Source organism: Arachis stenosperma, chromosome 5 (assembly GCF_014773155.1).
Source record: "Arachis stenosperma cultivar V10309 chromosome 5, arast.V10309.gnm1.PFL2, whole genome shotgun sequence".
NCBI lineage: Eukaryota > Viridiplantae > Streptophyta > Magnoliopsida > Fabales > Fabaceae > Arachis > Arachis stenosperma.
This window is the reverse complement of record NC_080381.1, coordinates 5,996,975-6,012,083: the sequence shown is the minus strand read 5'-3', so window position 1 is coordinate 6,012,083 and position 15,109 is coordinate 5,996,975. Positions and strand designations below refer to the sequence as shown.

The 15,109-nt window shown below is 31.8% G+C and overlaps 2 protein-coding genes across 3 annotated transcripts; one reads left to right on the top strand and one right to left on the bottom strand.

Moving 5' to 3' along the window:
• The first annotated feature begins 3,061 nt into the window (after window positions 1–3,061).
• Window positions 3,062–4,438, top strand: LOC130982198 (glycine cleavage system H protein, mitochondrial-like). Its single transcript, XM_057906090.1, has 2 exons — window positions 3,062–4,023; window positions 4,109–4,438. Exon 1 carries the CDS (start codon window positions 3,226–3,228, stop codon window positions 3,727–3,729), a length of 504 nt encoding a protein of 167 aa, XP_057762073.1. The 5' UTR covers window positions 3,062–3,225; the 3' UTR covers window positions 3,730–4,023; window positions 4,109–4,438.
• Window positions 4,439–7,934: 3,496 nt separating this feature from the next.
• Window positions 7,935–11,340, bottom strand: LOC130982310 (beta-amyrin 11-oxidase-like). 2 transcript variants are annotated; one of them, XM_057906273.1, is made up of 8 exons: window positions 11,047–11,340; window positions 10,022–10,547; window positions 9,334–9,597; window positions 9,008–9,097; window positions 8,854–8,932; window positions 8,660–8,766; window positions 8,428–8,549; window positions 7,935–8,319 (listed from the first exon to the last, which is right to left on the bottom strand). In XM_057906273.1, the coding sequence occupies exons 1-8, from the start codon at window positions 11,274–11,276 to the stop codon at window positions 8,226–8,228; spliced, it is 1,512 nt and encodes a 503-aa protein (XP_057762256.1). In that variant the 5' UTR covers window positions 11,277–11,340; the 3' UTR covers window positions 7,935–8,225. The 2 variants fall into 2 exon arrangements, with proteins under 2 accessions (XP_057762256.1, XP_057762257.1); XM_057906274.1 differs by having other exon boundaries at window positions 10,061–10,547.
• Between the last annotated feature and the right edge of the window lie 3,769 nt (window positions 11,341–15,109).

The following is a 15,109-nucleotide window of genomic DNA, read 5'->3' as shown; positions in this document are numbered from 1 at the left end:
CCTCAAAATTCTAATTGACTCGATTTATATCCAGAAATTTCGAGGCAGGACTCAAATTGACCCTTTTGTGGGTCTCTATTTTTTTCAAATGAATCATTAGTAAATTGGAGTTTATGATGAGGAATTTTCTTTGAAAATGACAAGTTGATGGAAGAGGATTGAATCTTGTTAGTTGGAAGGTATTCGTTACTCCAAAAAAATATGAAGGATTGGGAATTAGAGATCCTTATTGTGTGAATATTGCTCTTATTGGGAAGCTAGTTTGAACTTTTTTCCAGCAGCCAAACAAGTTATGTATCCAATTGTTGGATGCCAAATACTGATCATCTCTATATGAATGTTTAAGTTGTCCTAAGAACAAGGGCTCTCCCATTTGGAGGAGTCTTTGCAAGACTTGGAAACTGTTGAAGGATGGGTTTGTTTGGTATATTGAGGATTTGAACCAAATTTTTTTTATTTTCTAGTTGGAGGAGAGAAGGACGATTATCTAATGAGATAGATTACGTTCACATTTCTTATTCGAATCTCCGGATACAAGATATTTGGTCAGTTGGTAGGTGGCATTTAGATACTCTTTATTCTATTTTATCTCAAAATCTGAAAGGTAATAATTCTTTCTTACAATCCAGATGTGCAAGTAGGTCCAGAAGTGGGTTGGTATTGGTTTGGGTCTGCTGCCAAAGTCTATGACTCACGCAATGGTTACTTGTGGTTGTGTAAGCAGCTGTTTGGTTAGGAGGAGTGGGAGAATTGGCTTTTGTTTTGGCGCCAACTTGTTCCGGAAAAGCACAAGTTTTTGGCTTGACTGTGTCTTAAGGAGGCTCTTCCTAGTGCAATTTTTCTTTTCAGAAGAGGGATGTCGTCATCGGATAGATGTCCAAAATGTCTTTCTAATTAGGAATCGATTTTACATTGTATTCAGGATTATCCAAAAGCTCAGCTTGTATGGCATAAGTTGGATATTTTTTGTCATCCTTTGGATTTGAAGAACTGGTTCTTGTATCATAGCAGAGAGCATCCATTCAGGTTCTTTTTGGGACTTTGGTGGATATGGCGAGTAAGGAATAATGACATTTTTAATCTTTATGAAACTAAGCCTCCGAAAAAAGTGATTTGTCTGGCATTAACTTCAGAAAATGAGTTTAAGAATATTTTTAAATTACAACGTATGTCCCTTCCCTCTATTCTAAATGGTTTTTAAAATCTTCCATCCATTGGTACTTTCAAGATTAATTATGAAGCTAGTTATTCTGGTTCGAGTGATAGTGTTAGTTTTGCTTGTGTTATTAGAGATTGGAATGAGAGTTGGCAAAAGTGGTGTTTGAGAATGATTGAGAGTAATAGTATTCTTCAAAGAGAATTGTTTATTATTTGGAGATGATATCTCTTGGCTTGAGATGTAGGTCAACGAGATGTTATTTATGAGATGGATTTCAAGATAGTTTTGGGTTTATTGATCCATTGATACTCAAAATAAGAAATATTATGCATTAGAATTGGCGTGTTGACTTTTATTTGATTATGAAAGATATAAATACAATACCAGATAAACAAAAATGACAATAAAATTATAACTTTCTCATGTGAAATTTTTTTTATCTTAAAAGAAAAATTAAGAATAAACTTGAGCGGATCTATTTAAGCAGTTTTTTATTTTATTTATTTAAATCACAAAAAAAATAGACACTTTTGTGTGTTTCTGTCAATGAAAACTAGCAAATTTTGATGACAACTGGCACTACATAAACAACGTCGTGTAATTGTAGGCGTCTAAAATATTGCAAAACGACATCGTTAAAGTTCTCTCCTTTTTCGCACCTCTTTTTTCTCTTTCGTCTCACATCCTCTGTGTCCCTTTCCCCGATCACACAATGACCAAACCACCTTCCGCCTTCGATGCTATCAAGTCCGGCGCTCGCGCTGCCGCTGCCAAGAAGAAGAAATCTGAACAGTCACAGCTCTTCTCCCCAGAAACAGAAAACCCACATCCTCTACACTCCCCACACCAACCTCCACGCTAAACCCTAACAACCCCAAACCCTCCGAAACCGTTCCTACGCTGCCAAGTGACCCACCCAAGCAAGAACCGGAGAAAGAAGTCCCTCCTTCGACAAGACACGCCATGTGTCCTCTTCATCTGTCTTGCAGGAGCTGAACAAGCGCGTTCCACAGCTGAAGGCGAAGCCTTCGAAATTCGATCCTAGCTTAGTGGCTTGCTGGGAGATGGGCACGCCTGTGCCGTTCTCATTACTGGCCTTGGCGCTTCACATGATTTTTGAGGAGTCTGGGAGAATCAAGATGTCAGATATTGCGTGCAATTTGATGAAGATTGTGATATACTCGAGGATCTTGTGCCTTTGATCTATCTGTTGGCGAAAAGTGTGTGTTTTGATTACAAGATGTCATTTTGATTCAAAAGTTGTGAAATTTAATTTTCATTTTAAGATTCTTTATTATTTTACAGTGCTTTGGATGCAAATTAAGCTGTTGAAATGCATGTTAGGGGTTCCTCTAGCGCATGAAGGTTTGGACCTGGGTTGGTAGTTTTTGAATGTCTCTTTTTCAATGCGGAATGTTTTGATGGGTTGCCATTTTGCTAAGGGATTTTTAAGAATGGGAGTTTGAGTGCCACGTCATCTTCATTCAAAAGGTGGAATTCAAACTTCTAACACTCATTTAAAAAGACAAATGATTCGACCATTGGGTGCTGGATACACAAACTTACTCGACAACCTAAATTGTTTTAATTTGAAAATTTTAATCAATACTATTTATCATTGCACTCTATTCATTTTCAACTGTGATTTTAATTTGATTCAAAAAAGTCCAAAAGTATTTGTTATTGGCTATTAAAAAAAAAGCCTTCCTTTTCTTTCAATTTATATGTCATTAAAAATATCCTGTTTTTGTTCTTTGTCCAAGTGTATATTGGGCTTTGAAAGCCCAACAATGAAAGAAGGCATTATTAGTCTTTACTTTGGTTATGTGGTGTGAAGGGAGCAATTGGTTGATAAGAATTAAATTGGTCTAAAGTTTATTTAAAGAGAGTAATAGCATCATATGTTGTATGGATAACATTAAAGAAGCATAAGATAGAGGAGACGGTGCAAACACAAAGTATAAGGATGAGGAATTGGCTGGCTACCATACATCCAAGATAAAGAGAAAAAATTGCCAGAGATAAAACACACACACATATCTCTCTATCATATTCTTGTTACAACCATGGCACTCAGGCTGTGGGCTTCTTCAACTGCAAATGCACTCAAACTATCTTCAGCAGCTTCTAGAACTCATCACCTCCCTTCTCCCTTCTTTCTCTCCAGATGCTTCTCTACCGTGTTGGATGGACTCAAGTACGCAAACTCACATGAATGGGTCAAGCATGAAGGCTCAGTGGCCACCATTGGAATCACTGACCATGCTCAGGACCATCTTGGAGAGGTTGTGTTTGTAGATCTGCCTGAACCGGGTGGTTCAGTGAAACAAGGAGGCAGCTTTGGAGCGGTTGAGAGTGTGAAGGCAACCAGTGATGTCAACTCTCCAATCTCTGGTGAAATCATTGAGGTTAACGCTTCTCTCAAGGAAACCCCTGGCCTGATAAACTCGAGCCCGTACGAACGTGGATGGATGATAAAAGTAAAGCCAACTAGTCCAGCTGAATTGGATTCCTTGCTGGGACCAAAGGAGTACACTAAATTCTGCCAAGAAGAAGATGCTGCACATTGAATATCTTTTAATATGCATTGGACTAACTGTTTTTTTCACTATCTTATATTATCATCATCTTGTTATTTTAATGAACAACTGCTTTTTCCTTTCATCTAAACTTTGAATTTTGAAGCAGTTGTACAATGTAATGGAATGAAATTATTTATGCCAAGAACAAGTGTTATGTGAAGGCGAAGTCTGTGGCCAAACCAAAACAAAGGCTAAGGTGGCCAAGGACAAATGTCTAATCTAAAAGGAACACGTGGTATTTTTTAAGAGAGTAGATCGGAGGAGTTGATTGGATCAAACATGGTGAAATTGTTAATGAATAGGAATAAATAGTTTGAATCTCTAATTAAAATTAATTAAACTTCTAACTGAGAGAGATTATTAACAGAGAAACACGGCGAGGAGAGATCAAACGGCGGCGACTCCAACAAGAGGAACACGAGTCAGCGACAGAGTTCGTTGAGGTGCGTGGGCAAAAAAAGACCGTCAGCATGGCTTACATTAACCTGAGCGACGCCCACGGAAGAAGTGGGAGGAAAAGGTTAGGCTAGTCCAGCGGCTACGGCACCATATGACCGACGGAGAGTACCTGGGCGATAGAGAACGTAGGTTTCAGTAGCCGATCGGGTTCAGTGTGGGTATGTCTTTAGTTTTCTCTGAGTAAATGCACGATGGTTATGGGTATTTTGAAATGAGAAAGTACTCACTTTTATTCAAATTTAATCAGCATTTAATAATAAATTTAATAATAAAAGTAAAATGAATAATGGTTTGTGCTCCTTGTGATCTTAAGAGCAGTTTTTTAAACATATTATTCAAAAAGGATTTATTTAAATCTTCTAAATTTTAAATTTTTATTTTTAAAGGATAAGGTGTGATCTTTTATTTTTGAATAATTTTTTTTTATATTTATTTTTGGTCTCACCTACCAAATAAATTGTGAAAGATCACACTTTACTCTCTAAAGTAAAATTCAAACTTTAGAGGATCCAAATCCATTCAAAAATCATTCTAATTAAATGGTTTTGTTTATTTTTTGGTTGGTCACCTCTTGATTTTATATTATTAAAAAGAGGAAATATAGGAAACCAATAGAATATTTGTATAATATGTATAATGGAATATAGGAATGTCTGATTCAATAGGATATCAGATATTTATTATTTCTAGTATCTGGATAATTATTTTAGATAATATGAGTATATTGTGTTTAAGAATTGAGTAATATTTTACTTTAAATATTCATTTTTTAACTTATAGTGAACTAAATAAATAACCCATTATACACATTATATAAATATTTTATCGGCTCTGTGGCAAAATTTTATTAAAAATTAATTAATGGTTACAAATGATAAGATCTTCAACCCAACACTCCTCTTATGAAATTGATTTCAATTAACTTAGTGTTTCACCTAATTTAATTTTATTATCCCAAAATATGAGCTCATCGTTATCAGCTTCTTATTATTAAATACTGTATTAGTTTTGCAATTTTAATTTAATCATAAATTGTTGTAAAATTTATACTTTTTAAAATTTTAAAAAAAGTGAGTTACAAAATAAATTTCTAACATCATTGTTACATTTTAATTATAAAAAAATGCTACTAAAATGATTTAATTTTCACATCCTTTTTACAAATTAATTTAAAGCTTATTGTTTGTGAAATACGATGGAAAATAGGTAACATGAGAATTTTTTTTCTTATAAATCAATATCTTTTTAAAAAAGTTGGTAATAAAATAAAAAATTAATTATTTTTAATTTAAAATAATAAAATATATATGGTCTCTACACTTTCAGTGAAATTACAAATTAGTTCCTACACTTTAAAAATTTATAATTGAGTCCTTAAAGAGAATTAAAATTTACAATTTAGTCCCTATCTTTCAAAAAGTGTTTGATTTAATAGAATATTCTTAGTATATTCTCTATTTTAAACATGTGAGCTGCACATGTTTGATAACAGGGACCAATTTATAATTTTAGTTAAAGTATGGGGACCAACCGTGTAATTTAACTATTTGAAAATGACCAAAAATTTCCTAGGTTATCTGAACCCACCTCGCCCCTCTCTAGCTCTCTAACTCTCACTTCCTCACTTTCCGAATCGATACCCCAACTCCAGCACTTTCTGTCTCTCACCTCTATGGGTGTTCAAATCCAAACCGATCTAAATTAAATCGCTTATCCAATTCAATTTAAACTGAAAATCGATTGAAATCGCACTAATTCGGGTTTGATTGGATTTTATTTTTTGCAAACCGCTGGATCGGATCGGATTTCGGATCTACTTTTCACAACCAATTCAATCCAATCCAAACCGCACAATGTGTTATAATATTATTATTTATTATTATATTTACAATTATACTTATAACATATTCAATCTGCTATACATTTTTATATTTTTCATGTATTATTATTATTTAATAAATATTTTATGTTCAAAATGTGATTTATTTATTTATTTTAACTAACCTATAATTTTATTTCTATTGTTATGTTATCGTTGGTTTTTTAAGATATTGTTAAGACTTGTTATGTCATTGTTGGTTATTTAAAATTTGATGTTGAAACTTGTTATATATATATATATTTAATTTTTTTAATTTACAAAACCGCAAATTCAATCCAATCCAAACCGTTTAAAATTGGATCGGATTTTTTTAAAATAAATCATCCAATTCAAACCGCACCGCGAACACCCCTACTTACCTCGATTCACCGTTGTCATGCCGGATCCACCGTATTTGTGCTCACAGGTCGGGTCTCACCTCCTTCCTCCAACTCACCTCTCTCCATCCAACGACTTTTTCTTCTTTTCCAATCCCGATACTGAACACCGATAAATGAAAGAGAACAATTTCAATCCCAAACATGCTCAAAGCGAACAATTCAATGTCTAAGAAAAAAATAGCAACAAGTCAACATAAAAATAGTAACTCAATTTATCGGTGAATTCGATGCGCGGTGACGGAGGCGAGAGGCACGTCAATGATGAGCCGAGGTGATAAAGAGCGCTGGAATTGGGGTTGGGGTACCATTTTGTAAAGTGAAAAAGTGAGAGTGAGAGAGCTAGGGAGGGAGCGGGGTGGATTCAGATAGTCTAGAGAATTTTTGGTCATTTTCAAATAGTTAAATTACACGGTTGGTTCCTATACCTTCACTAAAATTGCAAATTGGTCCCTATTGTCAAACATGTGCAGCTCACATGTTTAAAATAGGAATATGCTGAGAATATTCTGTTAAATCAAACACTTTTTGAACGACGGGGACTAAATTGTAAATTTTAATTTTTTTAGGAACCCAATTATAAACTTTTAAAGTGTAAGGACCAATTTGCAATTTCACTAAAAATATAGGACCAACTGTATAATTTAACATATATTTTATAAAAGTTACTACTAACTTTTTCACCAAAAAATATTTAAATTTTTTTATATATAAAAAATTTATTATTTCCAAAAAAATTACAACGGAAGGTTAATTAGTATTTTTTTTAATTGAATCCAATTTTACTTTTAATTAATATAAGAAAATTTTCGTACTAACACGTCTTTGTGTAAGTTTTTCAATTCAGGTCTTAAAGAATTACTTTGGTTTCTTTAAATTTCACCGTTAAATCTATCAATCTAATCCTAAAATGAATGAAAGTCCTTCCTTAGGAAGTAAAATCTTAGTTTTTGTTTTTTTGGTCAAGTGGAATGCAGCCTAAGCACTGGGATTTGAACCCGGATGCAGCGTTGTATGAGGCGAACAAATATGCTAACTGTACTGGACCTCAGCTGCAGTTTTTGTTATTAATTTATTTCTAAAAATCAAATTTATTCTTTATCCAACGTATTTTTTGGACATTTAACCATTTTTCGAAATAAGTATTTTTGTCTAGTCACACTTTAGTCCGCCTATGTCACAACCATTTTTTTGAAGTCAAAATTTTCTCCCTATTCTTGTAGTAAACCTCACAAACTTACAGCGCTCAACACTAAGAGGCCCTTTGGAGCAGCGTCGATGCATGCATAGATAAGACTCATCACTTATATATTTCAATATATTATTGATCAGTTAAACATCAGTCACACTTAGTCACCTAAAATTATATCATCAGAAAATTTATCTTATATAAATAGTTATATTTTTAATATGTTAATATTATTCTTAGTACAAGTCACAACTAATTTAAATTATACATATTAAGATGGTATTTCTCAGACTTTGATGTTGATACAAATTGAAGTAGGTTGGGCAAGAGGAACTTTTTTCCATAGTGCTTTCATAACTCTGCTTTCTTAATTGAAATTAATTTAATTTATGGACAAACTCTTATCAAATCAAAATGCACTACCAACTACCAACGATTTCATTTCTCTCTATTTTTGTTTTATTGGACTATTTGCTAAAACGAATATTAAAATTCGATGCCGCTGAGGGCTCAATTATTCAAAGATATTATTTAGAAGGAGTAGTGAAAAATATTAACCCTAAGTATCTTTTGCAATTTATGTGGCCTTCACAATTTTTGCAAGGCAGTTGTCACTTGGCCTTGGCACCGGTAAGTAAATCACCGGACAATCAGGATTAATTCTCTCCATTCTGCATAATCAAAATCATTTTTAGAAAATAACGATAATATAATATAAGTACTAAGTACTACTTGCCTTCTTCAATCAGTAAATTAATAATACTAAGACATTTACTAACTTGTAATTTAGAAGAAAATGATGGAGGAAAATGGTGATCTCAAGCTTGGCTAGGTCACCTCCAGGACATAACCGACTTCCTAATCCGAACGGAAGAAAAGACCCTGCTCTAGGATGGTAATTCTGCACCACATTTTAGTAATTTAGTAACATATATACATTAGATTAATGGACTTTTTGTTTATTAAATTAAATTAAATTAATAAGAAGTAATTAATGGTCATCATACATACATCCCATCTAGAAGGATCAAATTCCATTGGATTGGGATAAGTTTCTGGATCCATGTGAACACCTCTATTCCAAACCAGGATTTTCCAGTCTTTTGGTATGGTATAACCTGCAATTTTTAAACGGTTAAGAATTTTGTGACAATAAATGTAAATAAGCATTGAGATTAAAGGATACCACTGAATAAATAACTAACCATTAATGTTAACATTAACTTTTGCCTGTCTAAAGTTTGCAAAGGAGATAGTTGTTCTGCGCAGCATCTCATCAATAACCTAACAATAATTGAAAGCAATTAATTAATTAAAGCTTTAGGTTTGACATGGGTGTAAAATAAATTAAATATATACCTTTGATAAATAAGTCATCCGCTTAATTTCCTTAATGTCCAATCCTGTCTGCATGGAAGGCCTTGTGTTGATGATCTCTTCTTGTTCTCGCTGATGATGGAATATGAATAGAATAAAAACAAGTAACATGAGTTGAATTAGTATATAGTAGTAGGGAGTAGGGAGTAGGGAGGGTACCTTCGCGAAAATGTTTGGTAACAAAAAAAAATTAGTCAAAAATAATCATAACTTGCCTTATTTAGCATTCATTAATTGTTGCGACAATTAATAAATGCTAAATAAGATAAGTTCTGGTTGTTTTTTTGTCTCTCTAGCATTACTGATACCTTAGCTGTAAGGAAGAGAAGGGGGTGTTGGGTGAGGTAGATGATGGTCCACAAGATGCCATGAGCAGAGCTTTCGTGACCGGCTAACAAGAATATGACAAGTAAGTCTACGATGTCTTCATCTTCCAGCTGCCTACCCTCTTCATCTTTCACTTCCATCAATACTGAAATCAAATCTCTCCTCATCATCTCATCCTTTCTTTTATTATTATTTCTCTTTCGCTCCAACACCCCTTCAAGCATCCTCTTCAGCTTCTTTCGTGCCTGATTCAATCACAAATAATATTTCATTTTCAACCTCTAATGGAAATTTAGCTCTTATTTTTATTATTTTATTCTATAAAAATTATATTTACTTTTTTAAGATATTTTTAATTTGGTTGTAAATCTGAATTTTGTTTTAGAATTCTTTACTAGTTAATAAATTATTATAGGTAGAAGACAATATTTAAACTCTCCATATATATGTAAATAAATGAATGAACATACTACCTGCTAGTTTAGAAAAAAAATTTTATATACAAAATATTGTATATTTAAATAAAAACTCATATGCAATTATCTTTACGTAAAGTAAAAAATTGAAAATCGTTAAATAATAATTTAATTAAATTTATCAAATCAATAAATAATTTTTAAGTATTAATTTCACTTAAAAACATAAAAACAGCTGTAAGCAAGTTTTTACCGTGTACTTAATTAGTTGAAGAGATTTATAGAAAGAGACCTTGAGTGCTCTATGGAATGCAAAGCCAGGAAGATTAATGGCCATGGACTTCATTCCTAGATTCAAGATTGTGTACAAGTTGTTCACCATGTCAAGGTCAACGTGATCATGATCATGAAAGCCCAAAAAGATGGTGGTGAAAACCTTAAATGCGAGCTTCCTCATCTCAACCAGGAACTCAAATGGTCTGTCTTTACTGCTCAACTCATCGAGAGTCTTGACGGAAATATCCTCTATGAGACCAACATACATGGACAAGGCATCATGGCCAGTCATGGGAGCAGTGGTTAGACGGCGAAGACGCTTGTGCTCGGCGTTTGATATGCCGTGGAATGATCTCTTGCCTACAAGCGCCATGGTTGAAGCCGGGTATCCAAGTTTGAGCCTCTCAACGTCAGTTAGCATCTTTCTGCATGTCTCTGGGCTGCACACTATTATGCTCGGCCATCCAAACAGGTGCGTTCTATACATCCCTGTCCTCCCATATCTACATAAAAAATGTTTAATAATAAAATAATATTAATAAAAAATCAACACTTATCTTATTTAATATTATTAATTAATATAATAATTAATAAATATTAAATAAAATAAGTTATAATTAATTTTGTTAGCATTATTATATCTGCATATACGTAGGTCCACAATTACATTTCAATCAAATTACACCTTTCATAATATTTGATAACAAAAAAAATATTAATATATTTAACTAAATTACTTAACATAATACGAATCAGTATCTTAAATTATTAACTTCATATCAAACATTTTGATGTAATCATTAATTTATTTAAACATTAAAGAACTAATGTACTTAATTAGATTCAAAATATGTTTAGATATATTAATTTTTTTGAATACATAGTTATTTATAGGTTTTGAATTAATATTTTAAAAAAAATTAGATAGATTTTTGTGCAAAAAACATGTTAGAGATATATATGTGTGTATGATTTTAGAATTAGAGAAGGGGAGGATGGGACCTGGAAAGAAGGTTATGGATGAAGGAATCAGGGTCGGAGTTGAAAGCTTTGAGGAAGGAAGGCATGTTGCCGAGGAAAGGCCAACCCAAATCACCAGGTGGAAGAGGGTATTTAGTTTTTCCCACTCTCCAAACATAGTACCAATTGTTTATCCTTCTCAACAACCCAAACACAAATGCATATCCTCCCAACAAACCTACTATCACCATTAACCACACCATTCTTATCATCCTATATATACATATACAATAATCTTGCTTAATTATATCATATATATGATTCCCAAAGGGTACGGATTCGTTGTTTGGTAAATAACTCTGTTTATTTTGCTACCAAGCTAGTATCTCATTTATTAGTATTTTAAAGATATTATATTATTTTAAAAATGTCTTATGAACACTTCTCCACGATACCCTTTCAATTTTGGGACATCGGTTATTATTTCCTTGCTTAAATTAAGTGTTGATTAACAGTCTTAAGCTAGGAATTAAATGATATAAACTTTGACTTCAATAATAAATGCACATGCAATGATGCAATCATGGATACTATATGAAAATCGATGAAGCTGTCCGGAAGTTATCGACAAGTTCATAGTGATGGTTTCATTTTTGACCAATTCTTATTCTATTTATGGCTTAATAATTTCATGATACATTATTTATATTTAAATTCAATGTAGTATTTGTTGTTTTTTCCGATTGAGTAGCGTATTGTGAAATTGTGTCTGCCAGGTGGCAACAGGTTGTTTGATATGAGTTGTAAACATAAACTCGTCGAATATATATATTGATATTTACATGGTAACCGATTCGAAGTGCATACCAAGTTTTCTTTACTTACCAAGATTAAATAAGATTAACTCCCTTGATTATCAGACTTTGAGACTTTTCCCCACCGATAAATTATTCATTTCTAACGTGCTTTATTTTCTGTGCTTATTGAAAGTTGAAAGTCCTTTTATATTTAAAAATATATAATGTGAAGAAATAATTCTCACATTTTGTCATGAATTTTAAGGAGGGTATACGTTGAGGACTCGGGAGTATTTTAATTTTTACCTGCTTCAATCTTCAACGAACCACACACGCATGAATAAGAAATTTCCAAGAAGAAATAATGTATTGCACGTTTATAAGACAGAAAACTGATTTTGAACATTTAAATGATATCATACTCTGTATAAAAAATATTTCTTCTCCATTAAATTTGAATATGATTCTTTTTTAATGGTTTTATGAATATTTTATTGGACATTTTTTTCAACGAACATTTAATTTGGAATGCTTTAATAATGGCATTAAATCGTGTATTTAGATATAGAGTAAACGATAAATAGGTATCTAATTTTTTATCTTAAAAATAAATAAATCATCGACTAATTAAAAATATAAAAATATTTTGCACTTTTTAAAATGGGAGACATTTAAGTCTCTTTTGGAGATCGATTTGTCTTTGTATATTTTAGACAAATGAACTTAAATATCTCATATTTTAAAAAATTAAAAATATTTTTTTATTTTTAAATTAATAATAAATTTATGTGTCTACTTATTAAAAAGTTAGGAACCTATTTATTTTTGGGAAGTGTTAGGTAAACAATAACTATTTTGAACAACATGAACAACCACCAATCAAATAAAAACATACTACACTTCCAAATTAACTATCTAAATTTTAATATGAAAATAACCATCTATAAACTTAGTGAAATAAACATCCGATATATCTATTGTTCACATTGTTTAATATTTTTATTGTCTACTTATATTTTTCCTTTATTTTTTATCTTAAATATACGTTTTATGTAGTAACTTGTCTAACCCTCCCAAGAAGATTGGTGATGTAACCTCTCGTTCAACTTTCCTAATTTTCACCCTAATTGGTTGATTAATTCAAGCAAGAAACCGAGTTAAACTACTCATGCAAGAATATAAAAACGTACGGTTAGACTGGGTTAAGAGAAATAATAATGTAGATTAACTTTTTTTTCTTTTTCCTATCGAAAAACTTTGTTTTGAAATGCGAAAAAATGAACAGAAATGAAATGGAATTCAGTACAAGTTATCTAATTTCAGCAATAACATTTTGGTTTTTAATTGTTTTTTCCTTGCTGAATCGATTACGTGTCAAGTTTAATTCATCGATAAGCAAGTAGTACATATCATAAGTTAAGAATTAAGTAGACTTCATTTTATAACTCATCTGGTTTGATGATTTTGACTCCTAAAGAGTGCAATTTTACTATGATTATCACAATATCAAGAGAGATGTATATTACTCCAATACCCTGTAAAAACTATATCTAAGGCCTTTTTTTTATAATATTTTAAAAATAACACTCATATTAATTAGTGTTAGTCCATGAAATTCTTTTCGACAAATGAAATTATCGATCAACAGACTTCGACTGAAAATCTTTTAGAACAAGATATAAACTAGTTTTTAAAGTGGATAAAATATTAAATGAGACGGTTATATATATATAGCGGGAACAGTTATCTTTAAGTCCGTCTTAAAATCGACGCATGACAATATGAACAAAAAATTGAAAAATCATTTCTAAAATACACTTACACTAACTCTCATATTCTAGCGATTTTTTGAGACTTAGTCTCAAATTAATTTTCTATTTCTTTTCATATGCTCTATTGTTTTTTACAAATTTCTGCACTTTACAATATGCAATTTATTTTTCTTGCAAAAGTTAATTTATTTTACTTGATACTTTTTTAAAATTCTGTAAAGGTTCTTTTTTATTTTCATAACACTTTGAGACTGAAAAGTGTTATTTATATTAAGTTGTTCAAGTAAAGTTATTTTATTTAATTTCTTTGTTTATCTCTGCAAATTTTTTTTCTTTATTATTGCTAAAGTAAAGATTTTAATGCACATAAAACTGATATCTGTAAAGAAGAATAAACTTCGCTCTCAAATATTAAATTTTCGAATCACTTAGATTATTTGCAATTATCAAAGTCATAATTAATTTTTTATTGCTAAATATCTGCATAACAATTACTAATAGAAATTGAACTAAAATCTTTATTAAAAATAAAATAGCATTATTTATTTTATTCCCATGTGCATGAGTCGGTCATGTTGATAAGAGATGTATAGTGTAATTCTAGTTATTGTAGAAGTAGAATCAAGGTTGTTGGATTGGATGGTAACATCGAATTGAAGTGGCGTATAGAAATTCATATGTATGCATTTAATTTGGAGTTGCTTTTTAATTATAGATTGACATTTATATTAGTAGTTTGTATGTATGTGAGAAATTGTCAACTTATTAGGTTTGCACGTAAGTTGTCGTTTCGTACTTGAGTCTCTACGTATATATATATATATATATATAGTTTTCATCTTCTTTTTCACGACAACCTTGTTCATGTCCACTTTGTTTGTTCGTTCTAGATTCATGAATTGACTCATGTACTTGTAATAAGTTGGGCAAATGGATGTATTTTACAAGAGAATATATGAACTTTAGATGGGTGTTTTTTTTTTTTTTTGGTCAAGTGGATTGGACAGCCCCCAATCCTAGGCATTAACCCCATGTTTTACACACTCACACAACACACTCACACACACTACATGGGTACTATGGGTTCTTGCAACATCCAGCCTCAGCTGGGATTTGAACCCGGGTGCAGCTTGATGAGAGGCGTAGAAATCCTCCATCTGTGCCAAGCCTCAGCTGCAGATGGGTGTTAAGTGTTGACAGATACTTCTCCAAAAAGGGATCGATAGCGGGAGAAGTTATGGGAACCAATTCAAATAGTTATCTAAAACTGGATGCATTTTGGATATGGAGATGAGGTCCAAATGTTTGGATAATTTTTGACATCTTCACCTAGACAATGGTTATAAAGTTGTAAATATAACCTAATCATTCTTTAAGAATAGTTTCAGATAATAGTGGACAATTTTTTTTTAACCTCAAGACTTTTGAGCTAAGACTTATTTACCAAATCGAGTTATATATGGGTTTATGAAACCTATATCTTAGTCGATTTGACTTGTATGAACCCAGGCAGAAGATCTGGACTCGCCACTATTG